This window comes from Oreochromis aureus, linkage group 20 (genome assembly GCF_013358895.1).
Source record: "Oreochromis aureus strain Israel breed Guangdong linkage group 20, ZZ_aureus, whole genome shotgun sequence".
NCBI classification, from domain to species: Eukaryota; Metazoa; Chordata; class Actinopteri; order Cichliformes; family Cichlidae; genus Oreochromis; species Oreochromis aureus.
Genome location: NC_052961.1, coordinates 29,909,848 through 29,931,393, shown reverse-complemented (window position 1 = coordinate 29,931,393; position 21,546 = coordinate 29,909,848). Strand labels below are relative to the sequence as shown.

Genomic DNA, 21,546 nt, shown 5'->3' with positions numbered 1-21,546 from the left:
GTTTTATTCCAGTTCAGGACCTCATACTTGTTGTGGGGAGGAGGTTGATGGAAATAATAATGTGATACTTGAGTGTTTTAAAATAAGAATGAAAATGCTGTTTTGTCGCAAAGAGCAGATTTTTTTGCTAATGTCATTTTTAAACCTTCTCAGTCCCCAAAATTCTCTCCATCAAGGAAACGCTTGTCCGGGCTTCGCTCTTGATCTACTTTTAGTGTCCTTCTTCTCCATCTCTGGCCACAGGATTCCTTTTCTTCTGCTCACTTATAGACAGTTACTCCAGTTGTTCTGCTGCCTATGACTTCATCTACTTGGGGAAAGCTGCCAGAAGTCACCAGCAAAACCAATTATCCTTTTTCCAGATTTGGTTGTACAACCCACTATTCACATTTGTATCCCGAGGCTGACAGAACTGCAGAGTGAAAGCAATTAAAAGCTTATGGGGAACCAAACTAAATGCGAATGCGCCCTTGTTCTATAGCCACAACACTACATTGTACAATCAATGATACAAACTTCCCTAGTGTCCATTTAAGGCAGGGTAAAGACTGTAGGCATGAATTTTGGGGGTTATACGACTGCTTTACATTTACCTCTCAAAGACAGTCTTTTATAAAGAGAAAAATCAGTAACATACAAACATAACCTTTATGAAGCAAATCTGTTTATTTCAGAGTAGTCAGAGTTTCAGTTATGCTTCTAATGAAAAAGATGAAATACATGGACAAGTTGAAGAAAAAGAAAAACACAAACACGGGGGGGAAATCAAAGGGAACATTGTAAGCAGCCAGAGAAGAAAAAATGTGGGATTTCTGGATCTTTATTGAGACAATACGATGATGTGATGAACACAGACCAATGAAACCACAGGATTCTGGGAGGTCAGCAGCTCCAGAGAGGAGGGCTTCAACCAGAAGCACTTCTGCCACAAAGAAAAGGCTGACTGAACATATTCCCTTCCCACTAGTTCAATGTGACCCCGACGCACCATGCACGAGGCTGTTGACTTTATTAGTAACACTATTACATCCCACTGGTTGAAGGACTGTCTATGGAAACCCAATGAAACCACACGGCCCACTCGCACACACATCCCTACACACTACCTTTCTTCTCTCTCTTCGCCCCCATTAAACTTTAAGAGTTTCGACTTGTCCGCCTTCCCCAAAACACTGGGCAGGCTTGTTCCCTTGTCAGTCCCTGCCCACCCCGCTGCCCGCCACATCATGCTTTATTCATGCTGTCACATGGTTTAAAATGCTGACACAAACCACACTGTGACACCGTGCCACCCAGTCACACTGAGCATCACCCACTGTCTAACTCGCTTCCTGGGGGACGCTCCGGAGTCCCAGAAAAATGGTAAGCTGATTTAACGCTGAAAAAATAAGACAGGAGGGAAGATGGAAGCCAGGGGAGAAGAGGAAACACAAAGAGACAGAAGCAGCAGAGGAAGAAGCTAAAACCACTTCAGAAATAAAGTCATTAAACAACAGGTATGCCAAAGGCTCGCAAAGCTGAAGTTTAAAAAAACTCAGTAAATCAAAATCTGATTATGCAAATTTTGCCATTTTAAAAACTGCACTTTTGCATTCATGCTAGAGGTACAGTAAAGCTAATGTCAATCCTGATATGATGTTTACAATATGAGGTTACCATGCTCAAATAAATAATAATATTTACTCGTTAGACACCGAAGATAAAGTAGAGCTGAATTTGATGGGACTGTCATCAGGTACACAGACATGTGTTACAATGGAAAAGCAGTGGACCAGTTATATTTTGGCCTGCTGATTGGACTAGATCGTTAATCAGGGGAGTTGTTAGTATTCATTGTTAGAGGAATGTAAATCAAATCAAATCAATGCTACGCTGGTCACAGCTTTTCTCTGCGGTTACGTGGCGTCACCTGAGAAACTGCCACTGCATCACGATAGTACTGGGATCAAAGTTGGAACCAGTGATGTCAGTGGTTATGGGAGGGGCTACAACAGAAACTGATGCTTGTTCTGTCCTTCATGATGTTCTTCCTGTAGAATAGAAGCCGGGCGATGCATCAGCCTGTGTTAGCTATTTGCTGATGTATCAGTAGCAGCATTTAAAATAGTCATTAAATTTTTAAAAGGACAGAAGAGATGTGAGAAACACCCTTCAACTTTGTTATGAATGTTGCATAGTTTATCCACCAGAGGGCACTATGCAACTTTCTTGGTGGTAACGTGCATTTCATTTTCGAACACCACAAATGCAACAAGCAGCTGAGCTGGGCAGAAAGCAAACGAGTAATCGTGAATACAAGAAGACTCATGAATAATTTCACATATCAAATGTTAAAGGTAATCAATTTTTTTTAAAAATGTCTCCATCGAAATATCAAATACTTAAATCACCAAATATCAATATCAGTTGTAATATGCTACATCGCCTTGGCTCGTTTACAAAATTTACCTGCTGATCTGTAACATATTGCCACATGATGTTTGATTGTCACTGTCTATATCTAGGAGGCCATCAAGAAAGAACTGGCAACGCACCCACACCACAGTGGAAACCAGTAAAAAGAATACCTTTATAAGAAATGGGTTTTATAACCTAATAAACGTGTTTTTCCTCAGATACATCAAAATGCTTGATTAAAACAAAAAGAATGTCAGAAGTTAACCTGCCCTCCAAATGACTGTTTTTTACTTGTTGGCAAAACTTCACATTAATTTCATCATAATTCTTACAAAAAAAATCAAAACCACATTCGTGGCTTCACGAGGAATGATTGTTGTCTTTTGTTCTCGTGATTATCAAGTTCTCCTGAAATCAATCATTTTTTGTGTCTCTGCCATGCTGCTCTGAAGAACTTCTTCATTCTTCAGTCTAATTTAATCACCGAGTGCAGCGATACACAAACAAGTAGCCAGCATTATTTTGTTGTTGTTGTTATTCTCTAAATGCCAAAGATAATGACTTCAAACTGAAAAGTCTTCTCTTACTTAATAGAAATGTACAAACTCAGATTATTTAAGTAACATGAGATAAGGTTTAAGCATGTAGCCGACTCTTCCATCTCAGAGTGGTGGTACTCCTGCTGCCAGAAACACTGGTGTACTGGTGGAACCCCATATGTGAAAGTTGCTCTTTCCCTACTGAGAGGCCCCTCTGCTGGCCTACTGTCCCGACTTTCCTCCCCTGAGTGCACAGAGCTGCTGGAGATGAGTAATCAGACTCATTACTAAAGCCTCTGGCCAGCTCCTTCATGTCACTGCATGTAATTAATCTACCTGAGACAACTCACAGTGTAGGCCCCCCCTAGGGAGGAGAGCAGAGGAGAGGAGGAAAAAAGAGGATGTGGTAGATGAAAGTTAGGTGGATGGAGAGAAGCTAAAGAGCAGATAAGGGGAAAGTGAGAGGAGTGGTATTAGCAACGGAGAGCAGGGATTAACAAGGACACAAGGGCAGCAATGTAGAGGCAAAGAATAAAGAGAGGAAAGGCGATGAGAGTCAGTTTGGGATGACAACTAGAGGAAAAGAAGAACAGGTGGGGGAGTAAGAGGGAGAGAACAGCAAATGGGGCAAAAAGAAAAAAAATGAGTAGAGGACAGTGGTAGGAAGAGAAGTTTAGCCATGGAGGAGATAAGGGACAAGAGAGGTATAGAGAGGAGGATGGGCGATGAGAGGGGACAAGGGAGGGAGGGGAGGTGACAAGAGGAGAAAAAAAGAAGAGGGAAGGGGAGGAGGTGTAAAAAGTACAAGGTGAGCACAAAGCCGTCCCTGGCCTCATTACAGTAACACACCAGCCTGGCTCAGGTTCATTCGTTATCTGCTTCTGCACTCATTTATTCTCTTGCTACATGAATCGTCTCCATGGATTGCATGTCTCTATGGATTGTATGAATAGATATGGGCTGTGTGTGTGTGTGTGTGTGTGTGTGTGTGTGTGTGTGTGTGTGAGAGAGAGAGAGAGAGAGAGAGAGAGAGAGAGAGGGAGACCAAGGGAGCATGCGAGCGTCTGAGGAACCAAAAAGTGCCGATGTTAACGAAACAGAGCAGCTGGCTGGTGAGGGGGGCAGAGCTAGAAAAAGCAAGACATGCACACATTTATGTGTGTGAGTGTGTGTGTGTGTCTGTGTCCATGTACAGGTCACACTCATGTAATTAGTCATGTTGAAGGATACCTGAGTATGTGTTAAAAATATACTACTAGTGCACACAGACAGACGCACACACAGACACATACACACTCAGCAAGTCCTCCTTTACAGTTCTACCCAATTTAATACGGGATTATCAAATAATAATAAACTGCATATGTTTAATTTTGGCTTCTGCACTGAAGAAAATAGATACTGCATCCCCTTTAATGGATGATACAACTAATTTCCCCAGTATTAAGATCAGAGAGAATGTATGGTATACAGGCTACTGTAAACACTGTGTGCATGGAAGTGCAGTTAATTAGCGTCAGCAAACACGTTTTATCACAAATGTAATGCTGACCTGATTACATGCAGAACAAGAACAAAGTAAATGTAGGCTACTTAAGAGAGAGAGAATACACAGAAACAACAGTTATACCAGCAACCTGACAAAGAGCGAAGTGGAAAACAGACCAAACACGTGGATAATAAGGCACAGACCATAATGAGGGTGGGGAAAGGAACTAAGCAGGCATGTAAAAGCAAAGAGAGCCACCTTCAAAATAAAACAGCAAGAAACTAAATGAGAATGTCACTTTAGACAAACTGTTGAATGCAGATAGTCTGATCGTAGAAAGCACTGAGAAAACGGAAACTATGGATAATATCTTAGACCGTGACAGTGAAGACTGCTCATCACTGCTTTTGTCCCCTTTTAAGGCTCTGGCTGTCGGGCTACCCATGTCCATGTTGTGGTAATGTTCTTTCTGGCTCAAAATTACTTTAAATCATTCATGATATTTTTAAGATACGTTTGACAGATTAGCGACCAACAAGTCATTTACAAACGGTTAAATATGGCCAATAGTTTTTTAGCAATTACTGAAAATCACTTCATGGCACAACTATTGCTTTAACATCACGCTGGGTTCTTTGCTAGCTTTGTGTTAGCAAGCTATCTATGCAGATGCTTGCAAATAGCTGCTGTTGTGAAAGCAGGATAATTAGTTGTTTCTGTCAGTTTGTACTTTTTTCATAGTTTGCAGTTTGATATTTCATGCAATAAAAAAACAAAAGTAACGTCTATATCTCCATTCCAAGAAGTTTAAGACCTCCGCCATTGCTGTCCTCCCTCTACATAAACTGAAATCAGCTTGTTGTAGCCCAAGTGTGCAGGAAGGAAATGACACTTCCGATGTTTTTTTGTTTCTTCCGACCCACTTGCTGTGTAGGTAACTGTCTTTGCACGTAACGACATAATATTAACTATAGTGTAATTACTGAACAAAACATGTATATGTGTGTTTTTATATATGTATACCTCATATATTATACATATGAGGTATTGTACACATATCAAGTTTAAAGGAGTGATATTACCAATATAAAATTAAGTTTGTATCAGAACAGGGACTCGTTTTCTGCTCAAAACACAAGACATTGTGCATTTTTTCTTTATCAAGGTGTTTTTATGTAGCCAAACTAAGCTTTTTAGGCATACTCAGGCAACAAACAATATGTTGTTTAATTTATTTTGTAGCAACATAATAAGTGGGAGGAACTGCCAACTAGATGAATATTTTCACTGCTTGGAACATTACCTTTTACAATAAAAACAATATTACTGAGCACAGAATCATAGTAATGTCCTGCTGTCAACTGTTATAGCCTGAAGTTTACAATAATTATTGTAGGATCCTGAGGGGTGCATATCAAGGAGGTTCGGGGGGGGGCTGAGTAGCCAGTCCTATGAGCTGTGTTTTTCAACTACACAGTTTGTTTAATCACACAGTGCTTTATTGTTAGTTAAATGTGGCCAATTGGGTGTTTTAATGGTTATTTTAACTGTGACAACATGGGTGCAGTAGGTTTACAGATTGTTGGTTTACTCATTACTGAAGTGGGGGTTTTACACAAAGCCCTAACATCTTGCTGGACTTCATTAAGTGTAACTTTCCTCTTTATTGTTTTCATTCAAGTTGAAAGTCAGAAGTGATCCAATTTGTTTTTCACTGCATCCAGCACAATAACTTGAGCTGCAATTGACAATTATTGATCTCACTTAAAGTTATGCGAAAATTAAGAAGTAGGTGTTTGTTAAATTTGAAACTTTTGTAAGTGAAGTAGATCTAACTCCACAAAAATAATCAGAAAAAGATTAAAAATAAAACTTTACTTGCAATTCTCTTTACTGAACCCCTCCAAAGTGGTTTAAAAGAATACAGAGATCTAAGCAGTAAGTTAATTACATACAAATACTTCATTTTGGAGTACTTTATACTCGTCAATTTTAAATAGGAGGTAGTTTTTAAAAATATTTTATTATGTTCCATATACATATATGCATGTATATTCAGACTTACAACATAGCTTGTATTATTATTGATTAGACCACAAACTACTTGTCGAAAAATTGACTACTGTATATAAAGCAATAAATACTACGGTAATATGGAGTGACATAATGGTATTAGCAATCATGAGACAATTTTTTCTGATACAGGACTTTTATTTTTGATTTAAGCATATTTTACTATTTTACCTGTGTGAGATGTTCAGTGCAAGTGTTTAGGTTGAAAGTGTTTATTTCCATACTGCAGTATCACTACTACTAAAACACTTTCTCTGCCACTCCTTACAGTCCTCTGTGAATGAAGGACACACCCATTACTTTTCCAAAATGTGATTAGCTTAGCAAATTAGTTGCATTACACTAAATGCAAAGGTATTAGCTGTGCACTCTATAACAGGTTTAGAGTGAAAGTTAGGAAAAGTCTCACCCTCTCTTGCGGCTAGCCCAATTTGTGGACCGTGAACATTCAGTTGAACACAGTCTGTCATCCTCCCAAAATTTACTGTGCTGCACAGAACTGTGCCAGATGCATATACTTATAGCAGGAAGATAATACACACAGCTATACACACACAGCATTTGATAGCCTATGTGTGTCAGTGTAATAAATCATGTAAAGCAGGTTGCTGGTTGTTGCTGATGCTACAGTCTCCGTCTGCTCCACATGATTAGGAAGAGGATCATGTGGAGAATCTCCATATGTCTGCTTCACGTTAGGCTTGCAAACCCCTGGGGAGGCTCTGTGTGTGCATGCGTGGGTGTGTGTGTGTGTGTTTGCCCATGAACAAACCAGTAGGTATCCCCGCAGCCTGCATGCATTGCACCTGTGTGCGAATGTGCATGCCACTGTGTGTTTTTCCTGTGAATATTTCAGTGTGCACCAACGCACACTGCAGGTCCCTCATGTATTTGAGTATGCAAGTTCAATGTTTCAGTGTTTGGTGAGGGGCTAAATAATGCACAAAGAGACAGTAAGATTGAATGGATGAGTGTACATCTACTGCTGGCTAATTTTCTCTGTGATTTATTACCCTCTACTATCCCAGTCACAGCCAGCTGTGATACATATACACAAAATCCCTACAGAGAATACTGGAGACAATGCTAGCTGGGGTGCAGGTTCTCAATCACAGATAGATCTTCTGTTTGGTGATTCTCTCTATTTATGTTTTCATTCTCATTTTATTTCTATAAATGCACAAAATATCCCAGTAAAGCAAACCCCACAAACATTTGCACCTGGAACAAAGACAGCACCTGTGTGTTTTAAAGCTATTAATCTTATTAAAGTTGTACAACGACATATTTCATTATTAAAATATATGAAATGACTTTATGTGTCGTAAAGGAAAAACCACAGATCTCCCCAATTATTGTTTTAGTTCTATGCTGGGGGACGCTTCTGTTTTGGTTCAGCCCCTGTGCATTAATAAGCTTTTTGCCAATCGACTGTAACCTAACAAGCCACTACTAAAGATAAAACGCTCTTAAATGATTTGATTGTACCTTTAGTAATAAGATGGCTTGTCACTGGTGCAGTACCCTGAAACTCCCCAGTCACACAAGAAAAACAGGACAGCAACCTCTTTGCGACTAAGAAAGATCAGTGATTGCCATGACATTTTAGTAGTTATTTTTGTAGTTATTATAAGTGACTGCCATGCTGGTACTGCCATTGTAACACTAACAGAGGGTAGTAACAGAGGGTATTTGCACTGCTTTTGCTTTGCAATTGTAATTGCAGTTTGTAAATTGAATATCATCGTAGAAAAACTGATCAATTCAATCTACATTCGCATGGGAATAGACTAGATTTTGTAAAGCTATTCTAGTCTTAAAAACAACTCAAAGCTCTCTCTATCTTAAATCTGGAGCTACAGTCAACTTCAAATCAATAACTAACCTAACATGCATGTCTTTGGACTGTAGGAGGAAGCTGGAGAAAACTCAGCGGGCAACTGGAGAACAAAAGGATCAGGAAGACTGAAGGCTGTCTCCTATCCCCATGTCTGAGAGTGTAAGCATGCAGATATTTTACTAAGGCTATATATAGTTTGCCATACCAGTTTTGCAATGACTTATTTTGTCAAAGCGAGGTTGTGACGTTTAAACTGCCACAGCTCCTTAAACAGTTAACACAGCTGTGTGAGTACAGTACTGTTGAGCTGAATAGATATGTCTGAAAACCAGCCCTGCATGGCTGAACAACTTTGTAACCAATCCCTATTGTCCCAAATGTCCTTCCACCTTCTGCTGTTCTAGTTACTCTCAGCAGTTTCACTTTTTCACGCCTCATGATTTCCTTTTCTTTCAGAATTACTTTCTCAAACATGCACATCTTTTATATTCCAAATACATCCTGTCTCCATCTGTTTCTCCCTCATTTGTTTGTTTCCCTTTAGTCTGCGTGCTGAGCTTAGTCCTCCGTCTCTCTTTATTCTTCTCGCTCCCCTCTTTTCACTTCCTCCATCACACTCTTTGTTGCATCGTCATTGTCTCCCCCTAATTCCCTCACCTCCTCTTTGGCTCCCTCATTCTTTGTCTTTTTGCTTCCTTCTTTTTCCATTTGCCGGGCCGGTGCATGTGTGTTTGAGTGTGTGCGTATGTTTGTGTCCGTCAGTCTACCGCACCACTGCAATTCATCATCATTTTATCTACAGCTCCCTTAATTGGATCCTATCACAGTCCCACCTGACGAGCAGAGAGGCGGGGGGGAGGTGGAGAAACGGAGGATTCCTCACTAGGCACACACACACACACCTACACACACACACACACACACACACACACACACACACACACACACACACACACAGTTCGGCCTCCTATGTCTAGCTTCATCAACAGCTGCAAAGTTGTGTTGAGACCTGTATTTTCCTATGCTTCCTGACTCCTGCAGAGATAACATTGAGATTTTTACAACACACTAAAGTGCACCGAGGAGTGAAAAAATAAATGCATGTGGATAAACATTACTTGTGTGTATGTTCGTGTGCGTGTGTGTGTGTATATCCATGTGGTTTTGCCAGTGAATCATAGTTTTGCTGAGGAAGGTCTCTGTCCTCCAGAATCAGCAACTCTCAGCAGCAGCAGCAGTAGTGGTGTAGTAATGAATGTATCCGAGTCTATCAAACACTGGGGATGCAAACTGCTATTTCCTGGAGTAAGTGCTGGTTTCAGAGGTGTGGGAGGCTTTCAGAACACAGAGTGAACAAAAGAACCATAACAAATATCCATCCTATTTGAACAACAAAGAGCAGCGATGTTTATTAAAGCTAAAAACGTGAAAATAGTGGGGTCAAAAGTTGAAGTGTCTGCCAGGCAATTACCCAAGTACTAACCAAGTAATAGCTCAGTACATTAGATAAAGGTTTTTAGCCCTCTATCAACCAAATACATTTAAAAAGACATTAAAAATGATCATTGTTCATATTGCTATATAGTTATTCATTATTGCTAACTAAAATATTATATATTATGTAATACCATGCTATATTATTTATTATATTATAATAAATTGTACTTAGGTTTTAAACAATTCCCATTTTTTCACCATTGTCTTGTGAAACAAAATTGATATGTAATGCCATGAATTTTTACCTGGAAACACTTTGGCAGTTTCTGTGTAATAACCATGAATTAAAAGTGCAAAATGAATCATTTGGAATCATTTCATGGTGACAGCAGATAAACTCAAACATCAAAAGTCATAATCGTTATGTGAGAATACTTAAATGTTTGAAAATATATAAACTACAATGCCTAAATTACATTTTTATACATGCTAAATACTTACATTTAATAACCATGAAACAGGCTGCAAACAATCTGTATCCACTGCATTTCATAGAAATAATATGTTTAATAAAAAAGGTAATGTAAATCATGAATATACAGTGCTGAGTAAAAGTCTTGAGCCACGCCTCATTTCCTTTCCTTCCCTGGAGCCAGACTTTTTTGATCAATAGTTCTCCAGGTTCTCTGAAGGGCCTCTGAAGGTTCTTTGGACACTTGCTGCTTTTTCTTTCATTTTCTTCAGTTTCTTTCTTTTGTTTTCTTTAATCACAGAACTGAACTGAAAATGAGCGGCAACAGATTTTCTAGTGAATCCAAAAATAAAAGGAGGAGGTCCAACAGTGAGTATCTACAGGCATCTGTAAAGCACAGTGGAGGCTCTGTCATGGTTTGTGATGCATTTCAGTTGTTGGTGTTGGGGATCTTTTTAAAAATGATGGAGTTACAAACGCAGTCCAGCTTAGCTACCCTAGCTCGATGTTGAGTCTTGTATCATTAATCCTCTGAAAACAAAATACTGCTGTAAAAAAATATTATTTTACTTTTTATTTTTCATTTATATATCGATGACATGAATTTTGTGGGGTAATATTTATTATTTAGCACAAAAAGTAAAATAATCACCATTATACATGTAACACATTTTTAGATAAAAATGTCTTATAATGTCAACAATACAAGTCTCAACTCATTCCAAGAAATGTAAAAGTAATTTCAAAATGAATTTGAATCCAAAAGAAAGCTTCTGACATTGACCAGGTCATTTAAATATTCAAGCAGACACACAGCAATTAGTATTTTTGCTGCTCATGCTCTATTCAATAGGCTTTCAACTATCAGGTCACCGAGGACAAATCTGCCAGAAACCAGTAATAACGGCTCAAAAAGCCGAATCTAAAAGAACCTCACTTGCATGAAGCAATTATAGAGACACAAGTGACTATATATGCGCAAATTACCTTTCCACAGCACAAAAGAACTGTAGGAGGCATCATTACGATCTGCAAATCAACTTTAATACTACACCCCAGAACTATTTTTTGTGTCACCATCCAACATCAGAGGCAGACCGATTTCCAGGATCACAGCGCTGAAGCTCAATCTCTTCCCTTTGTGGAGAGAAAGTGGGCGACGCTGTATAGTTCAAAAACAGCAAGCAGCCGCAAATCAGCGTCGCATTTCGAGCCCAGTGGCGATGCAGAAGTCGGCAAATGACCCGCAGCCGCTGACAAGTGTGTGACAGGCTGAAAAAAAGGCAGCCCCGCAAAGCAGCCAGCGCCGCACGCCCGCTCCTGCTGCCTTTTTAACTGAGAGGACTTGCTATTGGACCTATCAGTGTGAGTGAGTGAGTGCTGCGGCGTACGCTTTGCATGTTAATCATATGTCTCGTTAAGTTAAGTCATAATTGGTGTCGTTAAAAACGCCTCCCCTCTGCCTCCTGCCCTGATTGGAGCCCGGGAAATTAACAGCGCCGGAGCGGTCGCTCCCCTTTTAGTGCTGACAGTTTGACTGAAGGCTAAGAGGCTGGAGTGAGGAGTGGGAATGAAGAGAGAGTGGTTTTTGCGACAGTCAGTCCCTGTGGCCATATGCCTCAGTTCAGCTCTCTGCTCTACCAGTCTATTACTGCCAGTCTTCCTGCCCCACATCGCTGGTTTACAGCAGCACGGCTGTCCAGAAATGAGCGTTGGAAAACTTCGCCTCCCCACATGCGAATGTGTGTGTGTGCTACGTGCTTCAATGCTTACCGTGGTCTTCTGACACTGTATGCTCGTGCTGTTAAACCTCAGAGCCGGGACGCTGTGCGTGTTGCCCTGGATGTGAAAGATGCACTCGTAATTTCTCTGTCCAGACTGAGGCTGGGGCAGGTTCTGGGCCAGCAGGGTGATCGGCCTCATAACTCCAGCAGGGATGTAGATCTGGGTGGAGGGCAGGATCTGAGGGCACTCCTGGAGGTGAGGAAAAAAGGAGTTAAAAAGACAATAATAAGCAGAGAATGTGACAGAACATTTTAGTTAAATTGCAGAGCTGGGTGAAACATCTTGCTGCGGCACAGATCCAGAGAAAAAAAAGCAGATATTCTATTAAGTAATGGCAAAAAACTCCCCAAAAACGACATACTGAACATGATCCATGATATGGAAAATTACACTTTATTGCAACCAAAACTATGAATTAGAAATGGCATCAGGATCTGTCACAACTCCCTGATGACCGTAATTATGAAACCTTTTCTTTTTCTCCCCAAGAGCACCCAACCCCATTAGACACGATTCCACATGCAGCCCGGCCTCCTTTGTTCTCACTGAAAATTCACCAGCCTAAAATCTCCACTTACAAATTACCAACACTCCTGAGGATCCCCTCCTCCTCCCACCACCACCACACCATTTATGAAACACGGAACATTGAACGTAGCAGTTACTTGTCATAAAGAGTACCATTTTGGAACCAACCCCCTTCCCCATATTAATGAGGCTTTTATGGATATTAGGCATGTGTTTTAGCCGGAAAAAGAATCCACCAAAGGATATTCTAATTCTTTCTGCGTGGACAAAATTGAGAGCCGGAGGCAGCGTCTCCCAGGAACACGGACATTACTAATTCCACCATGCTGCACTGTAAAACACACTAAGGTCTAACAGATTACAGAGGGGACAAGACTGCGAGGCTCTTCCTATTCGGCAGCGTTTTGCTTCTCATCAATCAACGAGAAAAGAAAAAAATTGGCAAGAACAAAAGCCTCGCACTGAATTAATTGAGCAAATTGAAATGTCCAAGTGACTGTTCAGCCAAACCCAAAAAACAGCATACAGCTGTTGGCTGGAATCCATCTTATATATGTATTTCAATTAGTTTTTATCGGTTTGAGTTTAAATGAGATCCAGTTATGTCATCATATCCAAATTTAAGGACCAGTGCCACTTCATTTGCTTCTAAGCCATGTGCTCCATCACTAGGAGACTTTCCTTCACAGCTTGCTAAAAACGTGATTCAACTACAATATACTGTTCTAACATACTGAAAAAGCTCCGACTTGTTAAGACACTGTGTGCAGTGTGAAAGGCTAAAAAAAGTGCTTTTGCAAAATCATAAAGTCTGTAATTACATTTAAAGTACTTATACCTTCTAACGTGTTCGGTATTCATCCGGCGATCGGGGTAAACAATAATAAGGCCATCCAAAAAACTAGCAATGTCTAAATGAAATTTTATTCCAGTTTAAGCACCATCGAGCGAGCTATAATTTTCCTATTAGGATGGCAAACGTTTCTATGTGCGCTGATAAATCAGTGGAAGCTGCATGCTATTTTAAACCGGGGATGAATAGCCGAAGTGAAAGCACACTGGCAGCCTCAATGTCTGTAGAGTAATCTCGGTATGAGTTTGCTCTGTGCTGGGGCACTGTCTAATGGAACACCAGTAATGACTTGCAGATTGGCCTGGGAACGGCAGAGAGGATGCTGAAAGAGGAGAGAAATTTGGACATAATGGCACCAAGAGACTCTTCAGCTCCCTTCACAAAAATATGGCACACACTCAAAGCCAGAGGTGACACGCACCAACTCCATACGGGTTTATGCTGGGTGAATCTACAGCGCATTCATCGCACATGTAGTTCAAAATTCGATGGCCTGAGTCCAAAGAGCGGATAAAACACCCAGAAGTGAACGAGAAAGCTGAACGATGCAGAAAAGAAGATGACAAGAAACGAGGAAAGCATAAAGTAATTATGACCTGCTGTACTGCTTCCCAGTGTAACTCTGAAAGGCATTATGTTGTGTCGTTAATAACGCTCTTAAAGCTGCCGTAAAATTTATTTTGCAGTGAATCAAATGACTAGGTGTTATTGGGAACGTCACGCACAGCAAGAAAGTGTGTTTACATTCAAAAGCGCTGAGCTTTTAGTGGGCTGGAGCTAATTGTTTTGGTTTTTCTCCCGTACTGTAAATTACTTTCTAATCAAAGTCATCTCCAGTGACTGAAAAATGAAGCCACCACAGAAGTGCCAAAAACTGCAGTTCTTTCAGACTGGCTCTAAAGGTGAGTCACAGACACATGTCAACATTTCCAACACTGTTTTTACGGTTTTTACAACTAAGTTCCTCACTCATCACAACTGAACTATAGGTGGCTCCTTTCAGATGGTATTAGGGTTTTTTCCACACTCTATCATCTAAATATTTACTTAAAGAAAAATGTCACCCGGTAAACTCAAGGTTGTTATCATATACATCTTTCTCAAACTACAACAAGTAGCCATTTTAAGCAAAAACCTCTATTACCTGTGTCTGCTACATATTCTTACTGGAGATAATTTACACTGACTGGCCACAATATTAGGTACACTTATTCAACTACTTCTTGGAGATATCTTATCAGCCTATCACATGGCAGCAACATTTAGCCATGAAGACATGGTCAAGACTACCTGCTGATTGGCAGAATGAGGAAGAAAGGCGATTTAAAGGTGATTTTAATGACTTTGGTTGTTGGCTGGTCTGAGTATTTCAGAAACTGGGATTTACCTGTGCAACCATCTCTAGGGTTTACAGAGAATGAACCGAAAATACAACAATATCTAGCAGCAGTTCTCTTGGCAAAAAATCCTCGAGTCCAAACGATACTTGAACAAAAAGAAAGGTAACAGTGACTCAAAGAACCACTTGTTGCAACCAAGGTATGTAGAAGAGTGTCTCTGAACACACAGCACATCTGACCTTAAAGCAGGTGGGCTACAGCAAGGGAACACCACCAGGTGCCACACGTATCAGGTAAGAACAGGAAACTTAGGGATGAGCTCACCGAAACTTAAAAATAGACAGTTGTTATTTTCTACTACGATTTTTGGATGGCAGGGTGACAATTTGTTGTAAATAACATGAAATCATGGATCCATCCTGCTTTGGATCAGTAGTTCAGTTGCTGGTATAATGGAGTCGGGGGGATACAAAGGGGCACATTGGGGGCACTTGGTACTAAACATTGGTACTTGGTACAACTGGGTACTTAAACATCAAAGCCTATCTGTTTAATGGATAGTATCCATAGTTTTCAGTCATGTGACTGACTCCCTACCCTAGCGGGCAAAACATCACTCCGTAATGGCCAATAGTGGACAGTCGGTAGTACTGCAAGACGAGAAACTATGAATTTTGTTGACTTGTGATTCATATTCTGCCCTGACACCTGACGGCCATAAAAGCTCTGGTAGCATTAATTTGTCACATTGTCTTCTCATAACAGCAAAGTTGACCAAGTAATTTTCCAATGTCAGAATAAATGAGCCACCACTGACAGCCTGGGTTGCTGTGGAGAAGCAGGGACTGGTGTGATTTGGTCTGTAAGGCAAGGTTAGAAGAATTGTGCTCACAGTTTGGTGCCATACTCTACAGCCTTCTGGCAGCTGTAAATAAATGTTGATTAGTGCATTGTGCACAGTAACTATCTGGAATTTTAACTATCTGTTAAATTTGAAGATCTTCAAATGATGGCTGGGAAGCAAACGACTCCAGTACTGTTTTTGCCTTTTGGGTGGCCGTGTCCCAGTAGTTCTGAGGTCACGTGTAAACTATGAATTGCTGCTGACCATTTGTGGTCCTTTTTTGGCCACAGTATGCCCATCTTGGTGTGGCTGGTTCCAACAGGATATACTATTCAAAGCCTAACTTGTGACTGGCAGGAGACGGGGACGAACAGGTTTTTTCCCCCCTCCAGACAGGGAACATTTGGAAAGAAATCAGAAAGAGACGCAGACAGAGAATCGCTCAAGCCGATGCCATGGAGCCCAGTAAAGCAGGCTGACAGTTATCATTTTAAGCATTCACACATAGTGACTGGCTGCTAATGAACTCCTGCTCGAATCTAATAAAACTTGAAAAGAGAAAAGGGAAGGAGTGTATTTTTGGGGATGGACTAGATGAAACAAGAGTCATTGTCATCATCATAAGGACCACAATCAGGCTTCTGTTCCAATCTTTGCAAACACACACATACCCACACACACAAATGCATGTTGAGGCCACTTCACATCTGTGCCTCCCTGCTGCCCTCACTGGTCCCTATTGCTTCAGCAGCAACACACACACACACACACACACACACACACACACACACACACACACACACACACACACACACACACACACACACACACACACACACACACACACACACACAAACTGTCTCTCTTGAGGTCCGTTCCTTATTGCTGATGCACCAGAGTCAGACTAAAAAGCACAGCACAACATTTCTCTGAGGAACACGATAATACGCACACACATCCCTCAGCACACATACAAAGGCATTCCCCACATAGGGTCTACATATAGAATACAAAGACGCACAACTGCACAAACCAATAAAGAAAAAAAAAGAGAGGGAAACGCACAAAGGAGGGCGGGAATGAACAAAAGATTGGAGAGCAGAGGATTGTGGGAGCTGTTTCATTAGGAGTGGTGACAGGTGTCAGAGCTGAGTCTGCATCAGATAGCGGAGCGGTTCTACACAATGAGACACAACAATCTCTCTACCTGGGGGATTCCTCTAATCCCTCTCCTTCTCTCCTCTCTTTTCTTTCTTCCTGTCGCTCACACTTGATCTTTAGGTTCTCTGTAGCGCTCTCTCTCCCTTTGTTGCTTTGTTTCTCAGTCTTTGATTGTGTTGCAGGCGAAACGGTTAAACTGTACATCCATCAGGCAATCTTTATTTAAACCAATCAAATGCAATTTTCAGACAAAAAAGGGAGGCATAAATGGATCAGAAAACTAGGTGACAGCCTATACTAGGTGCTGCAAACAGACTGGAAAGTATCAGTAAATTAAGCTTTAGTCGGCAGTAATTTACTGTTAACAAGCATTGAAGTTTAGATTTGTAGTTTGTGTGATAAAAAATAATTACTTCAGGAATTATACGCAACCTATCATAGCCAGAGTCGAGGTTGTTAGTCAGAAAAACGAATGTATCAATGGGACACTATGATACTTAAATACCAGTCAACAACAAAAGTTCTACACTGACACAAATGTCCTACTCTAATGTGGACCGGCACAGCAGCACAAAGAGCACAACGCGGGAAACAGTTACAGGTGCAGGCTGCGATACCGCAACCCCGACTGCTCATCACTGTGGTTGTTGCCTCTTACATTGTTTCTGGCCTCATTTTCACCCCATGTCAAGCTGGTGTCCTTTTATACCCAACAAAAAACAAAATGAAAGTGATGTTCATGTCACCACTCATCTAAAGTTGCAGATCGATCTGCTACGCGTCTGAAAAATGGCCGGCTGATTGCTGTGCAGGAAATAGGCACGTTTGATGATTTTTCATCCATCCTCCCATCAGCACTACAGAGAAATCGAACGGGATTTACAATAATGGGTCACTTTGGGACACTCAGCACTGATAAAACCCAACAACAGCTATATATATTCTGATGACAATTATACACCTAAAAGTTTAGATAATACAATGTGCAACTGTTACCTCCCCCCAGTTTGCATGCGTGCTATCAAACATGATAGCTCAGAAAAGTTTTGAATGAATTCTGATAAAACCTTGTAGGGGTGCAGAGTGAGCTCATCTTAATCTATTAAAAATTTGGCTCATATCCACCGAGGTCTTCAAGGTCAACTTACTGATTTACTGCTTGAAAACTGACTAAAAGCCTTAACATAGAAACTATGATTCTCACAAGTGTGGTGCGTGTTGTCAATATCATCTCACATTTGACCTCTGACCTCAAATAAGGTCACAGGATGTCTTTTATCTTTACAACTGTGGTTTAAATTCTACTACCTTTGGTTGTATTGGGAACATTTCAGAAATGATACCGGCATGTGGGGATTCTCAATATCACGTCATAGCTTATATCCATATATCATGTCACATTTGACTTTTACATTTAACGCAAGTTTTTCCTTCAAGTTGACCCCAAAGTGCGTGATCAGTGTTGTCAATTAAAATTGTCAAATAACAAAAGCCTTCACTTTGCATGTTTTTTTTACTGTATGTAAATATGTTTGTAAAGAACAAATAAAATAAAATGAATATATACAAAATAGAAAACTGATCCCTTAACAGTAAATGCTGCCCAGAGAGTGAGCTGCCTTGGCAGAGCTTTGCGCTGTGTCAGAGGTTCTTGTTCCTAAGGATTTCTAAATAATATCATGATTTAGTTATTAAATGTGCATTACTGATTCAGTCCTCATTCCTAAATATTGCTGTTATTATTGCTTTGGCGCTGGTTCCATGATGCACGTGGAGCAGCAAGAGTCAAACAGTCTCATTCACACAAGCAGCCTGCATCTTTTTCTAAACCCTAAGCAACTTATTCTGCCTAAATCTGACTGAATAGTGAAGGATGAAAGGAAAAGCCCAAACCATGTTCACAGTCTGATGGACTCACTAATCACCTGTGTCCTTATATGCTCTTTAAAACAGCTTTTACACATGTGTCCTATCAGGGCTATGATAAAATAGTTCATAACCGTTTCCACTTTTTTTTCTATAAACAGTTTAATCTTTACAGTTACACCCCGATAAATGATAAAACTAATTAAACAAAGCCAATTAGACAAGCTTTATTAATTAACTGTTGACTCTAAAACTATTAAGCAAAGTTTAATTAACAATTTAACAATATTAATTTATTAATAATCTTTATTAAAAAGTGTTACTAAACTAGATCTTTTTACATGTCATGCACACTAAGAACAGGAAACAGAAAACACTAAAAGATGAACACTGTAAAAAGTAACGGTGTTACTAGATGATTAAAATGTTAATGCAATGGGCTAAAAAGCATTACAATGACCATCAGTGTAGTGTTGATGGATACTTAAAAGGCCCAAGAAAATAAATAATGATAAAAAAACATGAATTAGAATGTGAAATATTCAACACTGTATGAAAGTGTCATTATTCATTTAGAATATTCATAAAACTGCGTATCAGTACTAAAAAAAAAACAACTAGAGAAATGTCTTGTTGAGATCCAAATTTACTGCACTGAAAGCAGAGCGGTGATGCAGAGGACGAGCAGTGATAAACCACTGGATGAGAAAGGGTGAGGGAGGTGAAGTTAGAAGGAAGGAGGGGAGGAGATATGGAGGCGAGACGAGGTCTTGGGAGCCATACACTCGTTTATTAAAGTGGGGGATGAGAGTCAAGGAGGTCAAGTTCCCAGCAGAGCGAGGCAGGGGAGGAGCTCTGCAACATGGGAGGCGTACACAGCGCTTATATCTTTCCAAACTAATTCCCAGACTGGTAATACAGATACACAGAGACACAGGCTGTGCTACGTCTAGATGGATATGCACTAAATACACACATGCACACACATTTATCATCTCACTCACTTTCTCACATGCACGAACTGATCCAAAGCTAAATCTTGCCCTCTGGCTCTGTTCAGTAAGCTAGTGCTTCGGCCTGTGGAGTGTTTTACAGTAGCCTTGGGGCCAAATACACAGATACTGTGATCAAAGGTGGGAAGGTAAGCCTTCAGAAAGAAATTAATCTGAGTTCCTCTTCCATATCAGCAGTGTGAAATCTCTATTACGTCTCTGTCAGCTGCATCTGTAGGCCTACAGACTTTAACCTTTTTTTTTTTTAAAGTTGCAGAACTTATTTTAGGAAGAACATTAACCAAGTTTTTAAATATATTTGATTTAACAGGTAGATATATGGGAGGATGTATATGGATAAAAACTAGCAGAAGTTGAAGTTTGTCCGTATTAAAGGACAAATCAACCAATGACATCACTGCCTACATTTTACTGCCACAGCAGAAAAAGTACTGCTATAAATAATGACGATATTGATGTCTGCCATCATTTTAGCACAGTTCATTTTGGCATTCAAGATAAAACATCATAGCTGAAAATCATGAATAAAGGAGAGCCATCAATAAACTTTTCCTTGAGAGTTAGAAAGTTATAACTAGGGATGGGTACCGGTGGCACCGGTTCTGACATAAACGGTAGTAACCAGACCGAAAAGCAGTGCACATTTCGGTGCTTTATTTCGGTGCTTTTTTTTTCCTGAGCCAATTCTAGCCAATCATTTTACGTTTCCGAGGATAGTAGGCGGGGCCAGGTACGTACGTTCTTTTAGAGCAGAGCTACAGATTAAAAATGCCCAAGGCGAAGCGATCAAAAGTCTGGCTGTACTTCACGGCAAAAGATGCAAACTCAGCAGCCTGCAACAAGTGCTTTAAGCTGATACTGTGATACTGTCAAAGGAGGTAACACCTCAAATCTGATGAAACACCTGGCGACGCATAGCGTTTTTTTTAAAAGCCGAGAAATGCGCCGTGTTTGATAGCTTGCTGCGAGACCTCACACCGTGCACATCTACAGCGGGTGTGGTGCCTGTTATCGGACCCGGAGTTAGCAACATCCCCCAAAAACCCGAAGAGTAGAGTCCTGGCCCCTAGCCCTGCCAGCGTAGCAGAAATGATGACGGATGATGATGGCAGCAGCAGCCGTTCTTCTCTGCGTGAGTAGCTTCATGTTGTTCGTGTGTAACGTTGAGTACGCTAACCACGTTATTACATTAATGCATGTAAGGTGAACTAGCAAACACCGTCGTAGTTACATGCGGTTGTCTTCTTGTTTGATGGCAGATACTCCCTTCACCCTGGCCAAAAAGGCTAAAATGACCAAAGAAAAAGTGGAAAACAGTTAAACATGAGAGATTTTTGTACAAAGTTTGTGTTTTTTCCATTGTTTAAGCACTGCTTCCAGCCAAGAGTGAGACCATATATGCCCTATAGCTGCAGAAAAGGCTAACATTGTTATCTTTATACAAAAAAAACAGCTGAACATGAGAGGTTTTTGGACAAAGTTTGTGTTCTCCATTCTTTAAGCACCGGTTTGAGCACCGTTTAAGCACTGGCACCGTTTCAAAAGTACCGGTTTGGCACCGGTATCGGATAAAACCTAAACGATACCCATCCCTAGTTATAACGGTCCGGGAACTGTCATGTTGTTATAACTCTAATAGTAAAGCCATGGTTCAGTTACATAGTCCAAACTTACGTAAGATAGTCTCAACGTGCTTTGATTCAATTCAGTCCATCAATTTTATTCATATAACACCAAATCACTCCAACAGATGCCTCAAGGTGCTTTATATTTTAAGGCAAAGACCCAAATCCAAAGAAAACTCCAACAATCAAACGACCCATTTTGAGCAAGCACTTGGCGACAGTAGGAAGGAAAAACTCCCTTTTAACAGGAAGAAACCCCTCCTCCCTGAACCGTGATCTACTGT

The 21,546-nt window shown here is 40.5% G+C and overlaps 1 protein-coding gene across 2 annotated transcripts in view; it reads right to left on the bottom strand.

The window, feature by feature from the left end:
• LOC116311206 (plexin-A1-like) overlaps nucleotides 1–21,546 on the bottom strand; it is a 311,927-nt gene that overhangs the window by 93,087 nt on the left and 197,294 nt on the right. For both annotated transcript variants that reach the window (XM_039604677.1, XM_031728256.2), the window contains exon 10: nucleotides 12,021–12,221. In XM_039604677.1, the coding sequence (XP_039460611.1) occupies nucleotides 12,021–12,221 (201 nt within the window). The remainder of the gene's footprint in view (nucleotides 1–12,020; nucleotides 12,222–21,546) is intronic.